Genomic DNA, 16,185 nt, shown 5'->3' on the forward strand with positions numbered 1-16,185 from the left:
ACCCTCTTAACGTTGCTATTTACACAATGCTGCACGGCAGTCACATCACATACAATTTTCCTTTCCAACTAGTCATCTACTTTACTCAGTATACACATGAACAAATACACATTCAGATACACTAGGTTTCATATTTTTAATATGGAGCATATCGTTCCGGAATTAAATAAAAATAGCTCCAAACTCCCCCCCCCCCCCCCTCTCCGAAAAAGTTGTTCGGGAGGCTTCCCTTGTCTGTAAAGCAAATAGCGGTATTGGAAATCCCTTCTGAAAGATTCCCAGTTAGAGTACACTCTGCCCCACTGCCAGCCCATCTGGTATTTTGTTAAAAAGTGAGTGACTCTGCTAATGTCCATTATTCGAACACGCCACTGTACCTTCAGGAATAGGAAATGAAAAGCAATAAAAAATTTCTGCTGCGACTTAGCACCTGATTTCATTTGTCTTGTCATTGGTGTACCGGAAGTGGCATAGTGGCTAGGACACTGATCTCAAATTCCTACCAGACTAACCTCATTTAGGTTTTCCGTGGCTTTCCTAATTCAATTACGGCAAATTCCTGGGTGATTCCTTTGTAGAAGACACGGCCCAATTTCCTTCCTCGTCCTACGTGAACTTGTACCCCAACTCTGATGACCTCTTCGTTGACATTGCGTTAAAGGGTGATCTTCCTTGCTTCTTTAGTTTGCGTATTGCTGTAACGACCAGTATGCCGTCTGGGCATGCAATGCAACTGCTTACTCCTCAAGAGTTTATAAATTTCCTGCCAGCGATTCAAAAACGTTGGCCTCAGTCGCAGTCTCACGAACATCGCCAGTTCTTTTATAAACTATTTTCAAGCCAACTTTGACTCTTCTGCCATATTAGTAATCTCTGAGGATGTTATCGCGTGTTCTTGACAATGTGATTTCCCTGAGGCGTGAGAAAAAAAATGTGGGAGATGAAGTATTGTCAAATACTCCCGCAAAGAACTTTTCTGTAAAGCGTTTTTCGTAGAGGGACGGTGTTTTCTACTCGTGGTCTGTATACATCACACTTCAGCGGCTGGCCGGAGTGGTCGAGCGGTTCTAGGCGCTACAGTCTGGAACCGTGCGACCGCTACTGTCGCAGGTTCGAATCCTGCCTCGGGCATGGATGTGCGTGATGTCCTTAGTTTAGTTAGGTTTAAGTAGTTCTAAGTTCTACGGGACTGATGACCTCAGAAGTTAAGTCCCATAGTGCTCAGAGCCATTTGAACCATTTGAACACTTCAGCGCATAAATCAGATGCCAACCATGTCGAGAGTGGGTCGGTGACGTCAATAGAATGTGCTGAGAGTTCCGAAATCCTAAGTATGCTGAGGACGGTACACTCTCAAATTCAGGTTGCAGTGAAACAGAAGCACCATCTTAAACGAAAAAGTATTTAGGCCTTATGGTACCTGGAATTAGAAAAAACCCTCACGGTAGATACATATGGAGGCACCAACAGATGAAAATCGATTTTATTTAGTGAAAATTGTGTCGACAGTGAGAATCAAGCTCTAATGAAAGATAAAAACAGTTTTTGATGCTATTTGATACTTAGAAAGAGAATAAGGCACTAAGCGTAGAGTAAAAAGTCACCAGTTACTGCCTTCCAACCGTTGTTCTTGTGTTTGTATGGATACACATTTTCTCGAGAAAATAAATGTTGATGTTTTGAAATGTTTGTGTGACAGTTTTCGTAGTCTGTAAGACGTTTGTCAAGTACATCAAATATGAATTTTACTTTGTCTATCTGTTATCATTGCTACTTCCTTAATTCTTGTACGACATTCCGACTTTTTGTACGAATGGTGGGCCTTCGTAACCTCAAGAAAATGGCTCTGAGCACTATGGGACTTAACTTATCACAAGGGAACCTCCCCATCGCACCCCCCTCAGATTTAGTTATAAGTTGGCACAGTGGATAGGCCTTGATAAACTGAACACAGATCAATTGAGAAAACAGGAAGAAGTTGTGTGGAACTGTGAAAAAATAAGCAAAATATACAAACTGAGTAGTCCATGGGCCACATAAGCAACATAATGGACAATATGAGCTTAGGATTTCTTTATTTTTGCATAGTTATTATCTGTCCGTTCGTTCATTGACATCTCTGTTCACTGTAATAAGTTTAGTGTCTGTGTTTTGCGACCGCATCGCAAAACCGTGCGATTAGTAGACGAAAGGACGTGCCTCTCCAATGGGAACAGAAAACATTTGATCGCAAGGTCATTGGTCAACCGATTCCTCCTCAGGAAAACACATCTGATATATTCTATACGACACTGGTGACGGCATGTGCGTCACATGACAGGAATATATTGTCGACCCACCTAACTTGTACATTTGGCGAATGGGTAAAAAGATTCTTCTACCTTGCCTGATTTAGGTTTTCTTGTGGATGTGATAATCACTCCCAAAAAGTGATGAAAACATAAGAGTTTGTCACATAAACTGAAAATAAAAAATTAAACTTTTCACTCGATGGAAGATTTGAACCAAGGACCTTTCGTTCCGCAGCTGCTCACGTTACCACGAGACCACGGCGCTCCTGCGTTCCCATCGTCCTTAATGTTGCCTATGTTCCCTTGAACTACTCAGTTTGTATATTTTGCTTATTTTTTCACAGTTCCACACAACTTCTTCCTGTTTTCGCAATTGATCTGTGTTCAGTTTTTCAAGGCCTATCCACTGTGCCAACTTATAACTAAATCAGAGGGGGGTGCGATGGGGAGGTTCCCTTGTCAGGTCATCAGTCCCCTAGAACTTAAAACTACTTAAACTTAACCAACCTAAGGACATCACAAACATCCATGCCCGAGGCAGGATTCGAACACGCGACCGTTGCGGTCGCGCGGTTCCAGACTGTAGCGCCTAGAACCGCTCGACCACCCCGGCCGGCTTCGTAACCTCACTTTCACTGCCAAACTGCACAGCAGATAGCACTCATAACACTCGTACTTCTGGTACCAACAAGTAAACAGAAACGACCACTCGAGGCAGGCAGGAGAGTCTCACACGGAAATAACAGCAACTCGATCTCATATTTTAGGGCGAACAAAATACAGTTGCAAGTATCAGCCCCAGTAATCAATACTGTGCGAAACTTGGACCGTAATTCCCATAGAATGCAGTTAGGAACTTCTGAAAGTACAGCTTTTAAACTTCGCGCCCACCGGCTGTTTGTCGCTCGCTCCACCACACTATAACCGCCCAATTCCCGAGCGAGTTCTGTACAGCTGACAACCAGGGCCTTTCCTAGTCCTGGGACACTGAAGGCGAGGGAACAAGAGGGATGCAGTGGACACTTCTGCCCAACGCGTTCTGAAATCTTGTTGTAGAACAGTCATGTCACTCTATGCGGAAAATACTAAGTAATATGACCATCTAACATAGCATCTGATATAGCACATAGACATTCAATGTTATTTTAACAGTATTACCTTTTCACATCCTGTAGCTATATAGGGCGACTCAAAAAACGTTTACAAACTGTATGGCACATCGGGCATACAAGAAGGATCAGTAATCAGATGAGAACCAGGCGTCGCAAAGGTCATACGGAGCTACTAAATGGCTTTGCAGTTTAAAACTGTGTGCCTAACCGAGACTCAAACTTGGGACCTATGCCTTTCGCGGACAAGTACTCTACCGTCTGAGCTACCGAAGCACGACTCACGCCCCTTCTCACAGCTTTGCTTTTGCCAGTACCTCGTCTCCTACATTCCAAACTTCACAGAAGCTCTCCTGCGAAACTTGTTGAACTAGCACTTCTGGAACGGAGTGTGCACTGACATGGAACTTCCTGGCAGATTGAAACTGTGTGCCGGACCGAGACTCCAACTCGGGACCTTTGCTTTTCGCGGGCAAGTGCTCTACCGTCTGAGCTACCCAAGCAAGACTCACGCCCCATTCTCACAGGAGTGCTATGGTTCTGCAGGTTATGCAGGAGGGCTTTTCTGAAGTTTGGAAGGTAGGAGACGAGGTACTGGCAGAAGTAAAGCTGTGAGGTGGGTCGTGCTTGAGTAGCTCAGACGGTAGATCAATCGCCCGAGTTCGAGTCTCGGTCCAGCATACAGTATTAATCTGCCAGGAACTTCCATAACAGCGCACACTCCGCTTCAGAGTGAAATTCTCATTTTGGGTTTCACGTTTATTTAGTCACGTGCTGCAAATGGATGCCCACTACAGGAGATGCTCAAAGTTTTGTACAGATGCATCAATACACGCCTGAAATCACCCTTTCAAAGATACCTTGTGTATGTCGAAGAAATCCTGCTGTAGCAACAATCCCGTCCACTGGGCCCTCCGTGTGTGGAGAATTTGCTGTAAGACGTTTGTCAAGTACATCAAATATGAATGTCAGTGCACACTCCGCTGCAGAGTGAACATCTCATTCTGGAAACACCCCCCCAGGCTCTGGCGAAGCCATGTCTCTGCAATATCCTTTCTTCCAGAAGTGCTAGTTCAACAAGTGTTTCATACACAAGGCCCTTCTGATACCCCCACAGGAAAGAAGCGATTGGGGAAAGATCGGGTAATCGTGGTGGCCATGCGACTGGCCCCACTGCGGCCATTCCAACGGTCGGCAAAGGTTGCCTGCACATGCGCTCTCACTTGTTTGCTCAAATGCTCTGGGGCTCCGTCGTGCTGAAATCGAATGCGGCGACGAATAGGCATGGGAACATCGTTCAGCGTTTCAGGCAGACCCACTCGCAAGACCGTCAAGTCGGTCCGGGACAATGTATGGCCCAATTAAACAGGCACCGCCAGCCCACACGATAACGATAAATTTGCGTTGTGACTTATGTATAGGTGTAGTTCACACCCACCCACTCACGCAACTTGTGAACTTTCATCACACCCTCTAGGGAGAACGCAGCCTCATCGGTGAAGAGGACACACGCTGTGAAGCTTCTGTCTGCAGAAGACTCATGCAGAAACTGTCGTGCAAGTCCCATGTGCTTATATAACTGCGTAGGCTTCCGAGGCCAGAGTCTGTCGACATAAAAGTTTTCTGGGTATGGTACCGCGCCATAATGCGTCATTATGACACGGTACCATACCCACAAAACTTTGTTCTATGTGCTTGTTGTAGTCCGCCGATTGCAAAGCCTGGACGCTTTGGAAATGAAACGGATGTAGTACTTCGTCGTAAATAATGCGCCAGACAGAGGGTTGGGGGATATCAACGGCGCGGGATCCACCCCGTGTACTCGTTGGTGGCGTACGCTGCACCCTTTCGAGAACGCTTTCTTCCACCGCAACTGTCCGTGTTGTTTGTTGGCGACCAGCAGCCAGCTTTTGCACATGGAACGAGGTGGTTTCGCACAATACGCGTTGCAGGGTGGCGAATAATGTGTGGCAAGGCACCTTTCTATCGAGATTTTTTCGTAGAATACAATGGCACGGTTTCCCGTCGAATGCAGTTGACCGCGCCGTATATCAAATGCATATCAGCCACTTCGTGATACGTCCAGGTAGCCATCTTATTCCCAGCGCTTTCACGGCGTGAGTGGCGACTTTTCCGTGCGCTCCACATGTGTTTGTATAGCAACGAGCTCTCCTGACCGTAGCACTCTCTCGTGGCGTTTGCGACCTCCAGGTTGCCGGCCGGTGTGGCCGAACGGTTCTAGGCGCTTCAGTCTGGAACCGAGCGACCGCTACGGTCGCAGGTTCGAAGCCTGCCTCGGGCATGGATGTGTGTGATGTCCTTAGGTTAGTTAGGTTTAAGTAGTTCTAAGTTCTAAGGGACTGATGACCTCAGAAGTCCCATAGTGCTCAGAGCCATTTTTCGCTCTCCAGGCCCTATATGACAGCTGATCCTTGTTGTATGCCCGATGCCCCACATCAGTTTGTCAACGTTTTTTTAATGATCCTGTATACACGCCTTAAAGTCCAAATTAATAAACTCAAGTAACTGAAGAATAATTATCAAATAAGATTAACAATTTTCTATTTACAATTTAATCGTGCCAATCACGTTGAAGAGTGCCGCATCTCCTGCAAATGTACTCCACTTTCATAGTGCGAGCTTTAAGATCTAAAGAAAAAACGCACAACGGCGATGTCATTAATTAAACAGCACCGCGCCGCTTCTCTAAAGACAAAACAATTCATTCAACGATTTAAACTGCGTCTGTGAATCACAACATCGTAAAGTTGAAAGTAAAGAGATCTCTGGCACCAGCTACAGGTTAGAAACCGCGCACTTTGTCACAATTAACAAAGCCTGTTACCAGTATGTCAAAACAGTATTTCACAAATCTCTTACTCTCATCGCTGTGCTGTACTTGGCGTTCAGGCGTTAGGCACCTACAATGAGGCCGAGAGAGCGACAAAACAAACAGTGCCCGCGAAAGTTTAAAAGCTATATTTTCAGAAAGTCATAACTGTGTACTGATAAAATTACGGACAAAATTTTTGTGCGGGATCTATTGCTGGGGCTGATATTTTGGGAGTGTTCGTTTCTCTTCTTAAAATATGAGGTCGAGTTAGCAATGTTTCCTTGTCAGTACAGTAACAACACGCCAAGAGCGCTACAGTAGCCACACTTGCGACGAGTGGCCAATTAGATTAGATTAGATTAGATTAGATTAGTTTTTCGTTCCATAGATCCATGCTGAGGAGATCCTCGTGGATGTGGAACATGTCAATATTTTTTTTTTTTTGTAAGCTGAAATAACAATACTAATAGTATGAATATGTACCATACATCATTTGTTTCTATTAAAAAATTCGTCAATGGAGTAGAAGGAGTTGGCCACTAGTAAGTCTTTCAGGATCCTTTTAAACTGATCTCTATTTGTAAGGAATTTTCTTATGTTTGCTGGCAAATTATTGAAGATGAGTGTTCCTTAGCAGTGGACCCCTTTTTGAACTGAAGTAAATGCTTTTAAGTCCTTGTGCACATCTTTTTTGTTCCTGGTATTGTATGTATGAGCTGAACTGTTTGTTGGAAAAAGACATATATTATTTAGGACAAATTTCATTAAGGAGTAAATATACTGAGAGGTAGTAGTTAGTATACCCAGTTCTTTGAAGAGGTTTCTACATGACATCCGTGAATTTACTCCACAAATAATACGTATTACACACTTTTGGACTCTGAAAACTTTTGTTTGACTTGAAGAGTTACCCCAAAATATTATACCATATGACATTATGGAATGAAAGTAGGCAAAGTATGCAAGCTTTTTCATTTTTATATCGCCTATGTCTGCTAACACTCGAATTGCAAATACAGATTTGTTAAGGCGTTTCTGCAGTTTTGTGGTGTGCTCCTCCCAACTGAATTTATTATCAAGTTGTAATCCCAGGAATTTAAGAGTGTCAACCTCTTCTATCTGCTCTTCTTCATACTTTATGCTTACGCTGGGTGGAAGTCTCTCGCACCTGGAAAAGAAAATACCCCCCCCCCCCCCCCCCCCCCCCGCGAGCAGTAGTGAGAGGATTTCCTCGGCGCGTTGCCTCATTTAACGCGTCTGTTGCAGGCGGCGGGAAGCTGGGCTCGGCGTGCAGCAGGAACCACGAGTGCGCCGTCCGCGTCGCCTACAGCGAGTGCCGCGAGAGGCGCTGCGTCTGCCGCGAGAACCTGCTCGCCTCGGCCGACGAGTCTCGCTGCCTGCCGCGTGAGTAACCGCACGCGCAGTATGCTGCCCGGCACTGCCCGCCGGTCACTGTCTCATAATTCAGTTTAGTATCACGAGTTTACTTCTCTGGCATTTTCCAAACAATTTACGGGAATTCAGCCAGGTAATATTTACAGCGACCGCCGATATTTCGGCGGTAGTACACCCAGCCATTTTCAAGCCACAAACCGCAACGGACAGGCGATGTACAACCTCGGTTCTTGGAGTAATCCAGGAAAGATAACACACTCACACGCACACGCACTCTGAACATTAGTGCCACCAAAGATGACCAAAGTCAGAGGTATCGATAATGATAGGCTACTAACTAGCAGGTGACGTAACATTGACTCTGACCCTCTGTTTTTTGACAATGGAGAGTGCAGGATTCCAAGCAGAGTTTTAACAAAAACCTCCATCCCTGTTTACAAGGTTGCTCGCTAAACAGAGTTGAATTTTTCATGGGGAGGTGACGACATTACATTCGCCTCCCTAGACGTCTGATTACGTTACCCCAAAGGATAATTTGGAAATTTCAACTGGTGTAGTTGTTACGATGTTTCGTACCTTTTCATTTGGACACCCCTTATTAAGTTTCAGTACCCCTAGTGAGTGTGGCATCACATGACGTCCTACCCCCGCACATGATACCAGCCCAACAGATCACTCATCTATCTCCCCGAAAAACCAGTCGGACTGCATGCCTATGACGTGCATCGGTGGTTTGCGGCCTCCACACTTTTCTACAATCGGGCTTCAGACAAAACAAGCGCACGACAGTGGAAAGGACCCTGAACCGTAACATTACTACTGGTTCACCGAAGGTTATTAATCACAATTAATACACAAAATGTAAAGTGGAAATAGGTGCCAAGGAATAACTGGTGAAATTACGCAATTTTTAGTAACACTCTTTATTCAAATTTGGTGCAAGACTGTACGATTTTTTAAAAACCCAACAATCATTTAACGAATAAGTCACAATTTACGATAGGAAAGGACTTTTAAATTGTTAAATTATTATAAATAAATTTCACGCCAGTAAAAGGCAAGTACAGGCAAGCAATTTAACGTATACAACTCGACGCTATACAATATTTCAAGCTCAGCTAAATAACATGTGAATTTCACTCCATTAATAAATGAATACAATTTGAATATATGACTTCACTTTTTGGGCAGATGAATATCCCATTTGGTTACAACAGCCGTAGCTACAGCCGCCCACAACAGCCTCAAAAAAATGGTTCAAATGGCTCTGAGCACTATGGGACTTAACATCTATGGTTATCAGTCCCCTACAACTTAGAACTACTTAAACCTAACTAACCTAAGGACATCACACAACACCCAGTCATCACGAGCACGACAGCCTCACTCAGGCTCATTAAATGGCGCAGAATCTAATTTGTCTGCAACATATAAAGACAATCCTGTTTACAGAAGTTCTCAAAATAGAAAACCAAAACGCATGAGTCATGCACACCGGGGGGGGGGGGGGCGGTGGCGGGAGGACACTCACAGTTAGTAACATTAACATTTCCAAAATATATAATAAAACAAATTTTACAAATTTCTGCCAGTTAACTGACGGCAAACACACACGCTCCCAAGGTAGGACTTGCGAACTTTTACAATATTCTCCCTTCAGAGCAACAATTTCTACCCATAATGAAATGGCAAACCTTTGCATGGCAAGAAAACACACCAATAACAAACTACCTGTAAAAACGCATAAGCACGTCGAGTAAAAGTCGAATTATTCTTCTTTCTTAGAGTACCTTTTACACGCCAGTCTAGTAATACTAGTTATGGCAGGCGAGAGAATGGATAAGGTCTTAGTGCCTTGCATTTTAAACAGTATATCCATTGGTGCCTTAGACTTTCACAGACATGGCAGAGGCTAGCGGTCGAATAACCCTTAGGTAAGCTGGGAGGGGAAAGAAGCAATCCGAACCACAGATTTACTCTGACTGCTCCCCCCCCCCCCCCTTTCGTCCTCAAAAGGGGACAAACGGACCACCTTTTCTAATGTTTCCACCTTCCCGTGGATGGGCAGACGAGACTGAATGGCGGGAAACCCCCAAAATATACGGCTGGTATAATTAGCAAGAATAAGCAAATTGAATTCAATTAAACTTCATAAAATCTGTAACAATCAATACTCAACTTCTGGTGCGTTACGACTCCCAGGACTGAACCAACACAGCACCTCCAAATGCTCTGCCGAGCCGCCCGCTGCCGGCCGTTTCAACGGAAGCGGGAAGCCGCGCCGATTTTCAGAACCTCCTAGCCGGTCGACAGCATACGGCCGAACTGCAAATTAGGCCCCTTGCGGACCCACTCTCAGGAAGATTCCTTTCGCGACGAGCAGTTAACGCCCCATACCACGGAGCCGCTGCTCGCGTCGCTTACGCTGATGCCTCGGTCTGCGTGCTGTCCCTCTAGCACCGGCAGAGAAGTCGCTTCTTGATGCCCCGACTGCCAACTCTCTACGAGAGCCCATACAGCCACTTCTTAAACCCACGCGAACAAGCCACTTTTTCCCTTTCCCGCTAGAGGGAGACACCGAAGCCTTCAATTGCGACAACGGCGCCACCGCCAGGAAACGGAGTGCGACTGCTTCACGCTACGCGCTGCGGCGCGCTTTTCAAAACTAACTTTACTACGACTAAGACCCGGCACCTTTGATGCATGTTCAATTCCAAGGGTTACCTTGCTCTCCTTCTTTCTGCATCACGGAGTTGGAGTAGGAGGGTGGGGGGGGGGGGGGGGGGGGAATTTCACTGTCGCTCGTAATGGACGCCTAGAGGCCAAACTGATCCGTAGCGAGAGTCTGGGTCGACATAGCCTCCCAGCTCCCCCCAAAAAGAAAGTGCGCTGTTAAACAGCATTTTCTTCGGGGTGCACGGCGATCATCAGCTGGTGTCGTTGACCTTCGGTAGCCACTAAGAGTCACTCCTTCAGTGGTTGGGATTTCACAATAGTAACTGAGCGTTCCAGTGACGTGGTTGCGCCCAATGCCCCTTTGACAACTTTCCTTTGCCGACAATCCTCCTTGTCCTAAAGTAAGAGCCCGCAGCCCGTGGTCGTGCGGTAGCGTTCTCGCTTCCCACGCCCGGGTTCCCGGGTTCGATTCCCGGCGGGGTCAGGGATTTTCTCTGCCTCGTGATGACTGGGTGTTCTGTGATGTCCTTAGGTTAGTTAGGTTTAAGTAGTTCTAAGTTCTAGGGGACTGATGACAATAGCTGTTAAGTCCCATAGTGCTCAGAGTCATTTGAACCTAAAGTAAGAATTCGCGTACGGTCTATATCTCCAGCGGCATGTCGTGACATCAAAAACTGTACATAATCCGCCTCGTCCAGTTCACTCTCTACTCATCCGCATTATTAGCTGCGTGGTAAGCGCGGCGGATTGCTAACCGAAGGGGCCCTCGTTCGATTCCGGCTGGATGGGAGATTTTCTCCACTTGGGGACTGGGTGTTGTGTTACCATTAGTTCCGTCACCATATTCGTAGTAATTGACAATCCATATTCGAGATGACTTAGCTGCGCTTCCAGAAAGGTAGTAAATAAATATATTAAAAAAAATTCTCTACTCAACTGCACCGAGGATGCAGGTTTTCTTTTGCGTCAATTACACAGCAGGATGTATGTGGAGACTTCTCGTGGTCATAAGAGTATTCAGAAGGGGCTCTGATCAAAAAGAAACACTAAGGAAGCAAGTCATGAGCATAGCGCAAAACTTTCCTTTTATCTCTTCATATACGACGACCCTAATTGATGCTGGGGCGCAAGATGCAGTTGTTTTCAAGACGCCACATCTTTCACCTTCGGCTTTCTCTTTAGTTTCGTTAAATTTAGAATTAAGTTAAACATATTTTTGTTGTTTCGTGTCTAACTAATACAGTTTAATATACTGAAGCTAAATTAAGCATAGATTTAGGATGGAAATTAAATAAGGTAGGCGTATCAGTTAAGAGCCGCTTAACATTCGGCAGCATCTATCGCACTAATATGGGCATTCAGGGAAATGCTGTCCATAGTGCTACGAAGTCTATTTATCTGTCTGTAAGAGAAGAAAGAGAACATTAAAAATTTCATAATTTTTACCTGTGTATGAATAAATATTTAAGTGTTAGTCGTCAAGTGAACCTTATTAAAACTATTGCTCCTAAATAAGTCATGCTCTTCAATTATTATACATGTAGAAAATAAAAGAAACCAACAGAATAATTGTTGTTACATTGTTGTAGCAAACTAATCTATTTGCAAATGACTCATTCTAGTGCAAAAATAGTAGCGCTCACGAATTTAAAAAATCTGTTGACATTTACAGATAAAAGAAATTAAGGCAGCGAAATGCACAACTGTCACATTTTCTGTTTCATTAATGTGACTGCGTAAATTTGGTCGAGGAATCCTGAATTCCTTAGCGTCCGTTCCCACGCTCATTCCATCTGCAATTGCACCTAATGCTTTCCCTAAAAACCGAGCGAGGTGGCGCAGTGGTTAGACACTGGACTCGCATTCGGGAGGACGACGGTTCAATCCCGCGTCCGGCCATCCTGATTTAGGTTTTCCGTGATTTCCCTAAATCGCTCAAGGCAAATGCCGGGATGGTTCCTTTCAAAGGGCACGGCCGACTTCCTTCCCCGTCCTTCCCTCATCCGATGAGACCGATGACCTCGCTCTCTGGTCTCCTTCCCCAAAACAACCAACCAACAACCAAGCTTTCCCTAAAACCTCTTGTGACCACTATCCTCGCCTTTTGGCTTTGTTATAATCACTTACGATTTTTTCCATTTTTATTTTACGAACACAAATCAAAATCGGCAACTCTACTCTCCGTAATAACCTCCCCGTCAGAAGTGTGTTCATGGCCGCCAACATAAACCACATTTAGTTACGGCAGATGAGATTCTGAGTAAAGAGAACCACCCACTGCCATTGTTACAACAAATGTATAAAATACGGCCTATGCTGCTCTTATTGGAGATCTGCTTCACGTCTAAGTCAATAATTTCGCAAATTTGATTAAATGTTGAAGACTCTTAAACGAGTTTTTCAGGCATATATAATACTATATTATTTACAAATTAATCAAGATATTTGAAAAAGTCATTCTCTCCGAAGCTCGTCAAACGCAGAAGTCAAAAGTAATGACCCAAAATGGGTCATACAACAGCAACTTGATTTACCCATCCATTTACTAATTTAATCTGAGTACGTCATAATCTTTCTTCACGGTCATAAAAGCACAGTTTTCTGATTAGATACTACGTATCTGTGCACCACATCCCGCTATCAGCGGAAGAGAGGTATCAGCCTAGAGAAGCCCTACAGGCTCACCCCGTCTTCTTCACGCGCTGTGCGCATCGAGTTGTCAATGCTGACAGACAACCAACAATGCGAAAAATGACCGCAGAAATCACTGTCTGACGTGGGTCGAACATATCCGTTAGGACAGTATTGTGAGCTTCGCCGTTAATGAGCTATAGCTGCAGACGTCAACGCGAAAGGCCGGCCGGAGTGGCCGTGCGGCTCTGGGCGCTACAGTCTGGAACCGAGCGACCGCTACGGTCGCAGGTTCGAATCCTGCCTCGGGCATGGATGTGTGTGATGTCCTTAGGTTAGTCAGGTTTAATTAGTTCTAAGTTCTAGGCGACTGATGACCTCAGACGTTAAGTCCCATAGTGCTCAGAGCCATTTGAACCAAGATGGTGTCGGCTCCATAATGTCTGACCTGTATTTATATAGAATGGGCTGGGTCCTCTGGTCCAAGTGAACCGATAATTGATTGGAAATGGGCTATGTTCAGCTATCTGAAGACATTTGCAGCCATTCATGGACTTCATCCTTCCAAACAGCGATGTCATGTGACTGGACAACTGTTCGTGATTGGTATGAAGAGCAGCCTGAACAATTCGAACGAATGATTTGGCCATCCAGTCATCCAACACGAATCACATCGAATATTTATGGGACTTAATCGAGAGGGCAGTTAGTGCCCAACAACTTCCACTGGCAACATTTTCGAAATTATGGACTGCTATAGAAGCAGCATGACTCAAGGGGCTTCCAACGACTTGTTGAGTCCACGCCGCGTCGACTTGGTGCACTACGCCGAGCAAAAGGAGCTTCAACACGATATTAGGAGGTATCCCATGACTTTTGTCACCTCAATGTATGTACGCCGCTAACAGTTCGTACACCGTCTCCAAATGGTCACTAGCAACTCTCGCTGATCGTCACCACAACAAAGCAATAATACAGTTTAAAGCCAGTAAGGAAAGAGTCACACACTCAACGGCACCTCCAAATTTTCGCGAAACCAATGACGTTTATTGGCGTGAATGAACCCCAGCCAATTAACCCAATGCCACCCTCAGCTAGCTCATGACTGGACGCTCTGCGCTGACCTCTCTCTGTCTTTACCGAACGAGTCCACGGTCATTAATCCGCAACACTCGCCGAAAAAAACAGAAAAGCGCCTAAGTGGAATGCTACGGCCGCGCCCGGGAACTCACTTCGATTTCTCTCTGTCTTCCGTATTGGAATAAGTAACTCGGTTGATCACGAAAGATCACCTACTCCCGGTTTCTGAGATACACAACGAGAACACCGCCTCCGTCCCAGGTCGCGCACCGCTTCTATACTCCACGGGGGCAGTCAGCCGACTCACCATTTCGCGAGCTCCAGTCCGCTCTACGGAATAATTTTACATTCGGGCCCACCAGTCAGTCCGAATCAGGTGGAGAATCTGGGAACTTTATTGATCATTTCCTGCTCCCGTTTATAAAGCTTCTGCAAAGTGCTGCTCCCTGGCAGAGCGTTTAGAATTCACTCTGCAACCTGTGTCAGAAAACACCGGTCCTAATTAAGTAGCTGGTCGCTCTTAAAGCCAGTATTGGCACCCATTTAGGCCGAACGAAAACCTTATCTCACATGCAGCAGGAAATTGGCTGAGGAAACTTCGGAACAATAGGATGTGCCAGCAGCCGGCCGAAGTGGCCGTGCGGTTAAAGGCGCTGCAGTCTGGAACCGCAAGACCGCTACGGTCGCAGGTTCGAATCCTGCCTAGGGCATGGATGTTTGTGATGTCCTTAGGTTAGTTAGGTTTAACTAGTTCTAAGTTCTAGGGGACTAATGACCTCAGCAGTTGAGTCCCATAGTGCTCAGAGCCATTTGAACCATTTTTGATGTGCCAGCAGGAAATGAGATGTTACAATCCTTAGCGGAGCGTCGTAATGACGACAGGTAGAACTGGCACAATTTACTCGGCATTGTGCCCACGATAAAACGTGCGTGCGTTCTTCTAGGGTTCTCTGGCGTCACTTCGTTTTCTCCTGTCCAGCAGTCTTACAGCTACGAATGAGTTTTGACCCAGTTTTGTAATTTTCTTGTCAAGGGTATCGAGAGAAGAACGCTGATTACCAAAATGAGTTCTTCAATATTTTGCGATATTTCAGGTTTCAGTGGAATCAGCGCTGTTAGTTTTGAGTTGTGAACAGTACGTCACATTATTACTTTAAAAGCATACATTTAAAAAAAGCTTTTATCATTTCATTTATTGATGTTAGTCAGTCTGCTGACGATTTTGAAAGTTAGTCACAGAGGAGTCCATTCTGCTCTCGCTTTTGGCCTGTTGTAACGGCGGACCAGTGCGCATATTTCTTGAAGTGAGTATACACATGCGTCTCGTATGTTAACCTGATGCTTTAGGTCACATAGAGTACTTCTTGTTTGCATGTGTGTGACTGGAGAACAGTGGCAGGGTTTTCGTCTGTGAAAGAATTTTGCAAAACAGAATTGAAAATCTGAGTAGCCAATATATTTCCCGTTTTGGCCAAAATGACGTTTATTCTGCTATTGAAATAGTAATAGTCTGTTACTGCTTCTTCAAAGAAGCAAAATATCCAATAACTATTTTCAGCATTTGCGTCAAAATTTTTGGATACAAACACACGATTTTGAAGAGAAAAATGACAAGGATGTCCTTCAAAATCGTGTGTATGTATCCAAAAATTTTCATAGGTTTTGCACACCATGGATTATTTGTAGTATATCACCTCTTTACGATGGGAGTGATCACGCCTGGGTCAAAGCAGTGCACTACGTGGGAGAATAGGGAAAGCTTTTGATTTAACTAACAGAAAGAGAAATACGAATAAGGCGAGGCTCGTCACACTTGAACTTTCTGTCGCCTTTAGTAATGCCCCTCACTACTTACGTGGCACAGTTTTGAACGCCATACGGAAAAACAGGAAGACGGAGACTACCAGTTCAACGGCATCCACTGCCCGCTAGACACTGTGTACGAATAAAGCAAGCTGTGTTTCGAATGAGTGATCACAGCTCGTATAATTTCCACAGAAGCTGCTGACCCGGCTGGTAAGTGGTGTGACGGGTGGTGTGCAGGGATCACAGATGAGCTCCGTATAATCGTTTTAAACCCGCCAGTGAGTCCCATGACGTCATCTCCGAACTCGTCTCTGTGTGCTCGTAGACTCGACTCGTTACTCTCCGCCGCTGCCCAGTCGCCGCT

The 16,185-nt window shown here is 45.2% G+C and overlaps 1 protein-coding gene across 1 annotated transcript in view; it reads left to right on the plus strand.

The window, feature by feature from the left end:
• LOC126257532 (uncharacterized protein ZC84.1-like) overlaps nt 1-16,185 on the plus strand; it is a 118,283-nt gene that overhangs the window by 86,258 nt on the left and 15,840 nt on the right. Inside the window, exon 2 of the mRNA XM_049955574.1 lies at nt 7,500-7,637. Within this exon, the coding sequence (XP_049811531.1) occupies nt 7,500-7,637 (138 nt within the window). The remainder of the gene's footprint in view (nt 1-7,499; nt 7,638-16,185) is intronic.

The sequence above is a fragment of the Schistocerca nitens genome, chromosome 1 (assembly GCF_023898315.1).
Source record: "Schistocerca nitens isolate TAMUIC-IGC-003100 chromosome 1, iqSchNite1.1, whole genome shotgun sequence".
Lineage (NCBI taxonomy): Eukaryota > Metazoa > Arthropoda > Insecta > Orthoptera > Acrididae > Schistocerca > Schistocerca nitens.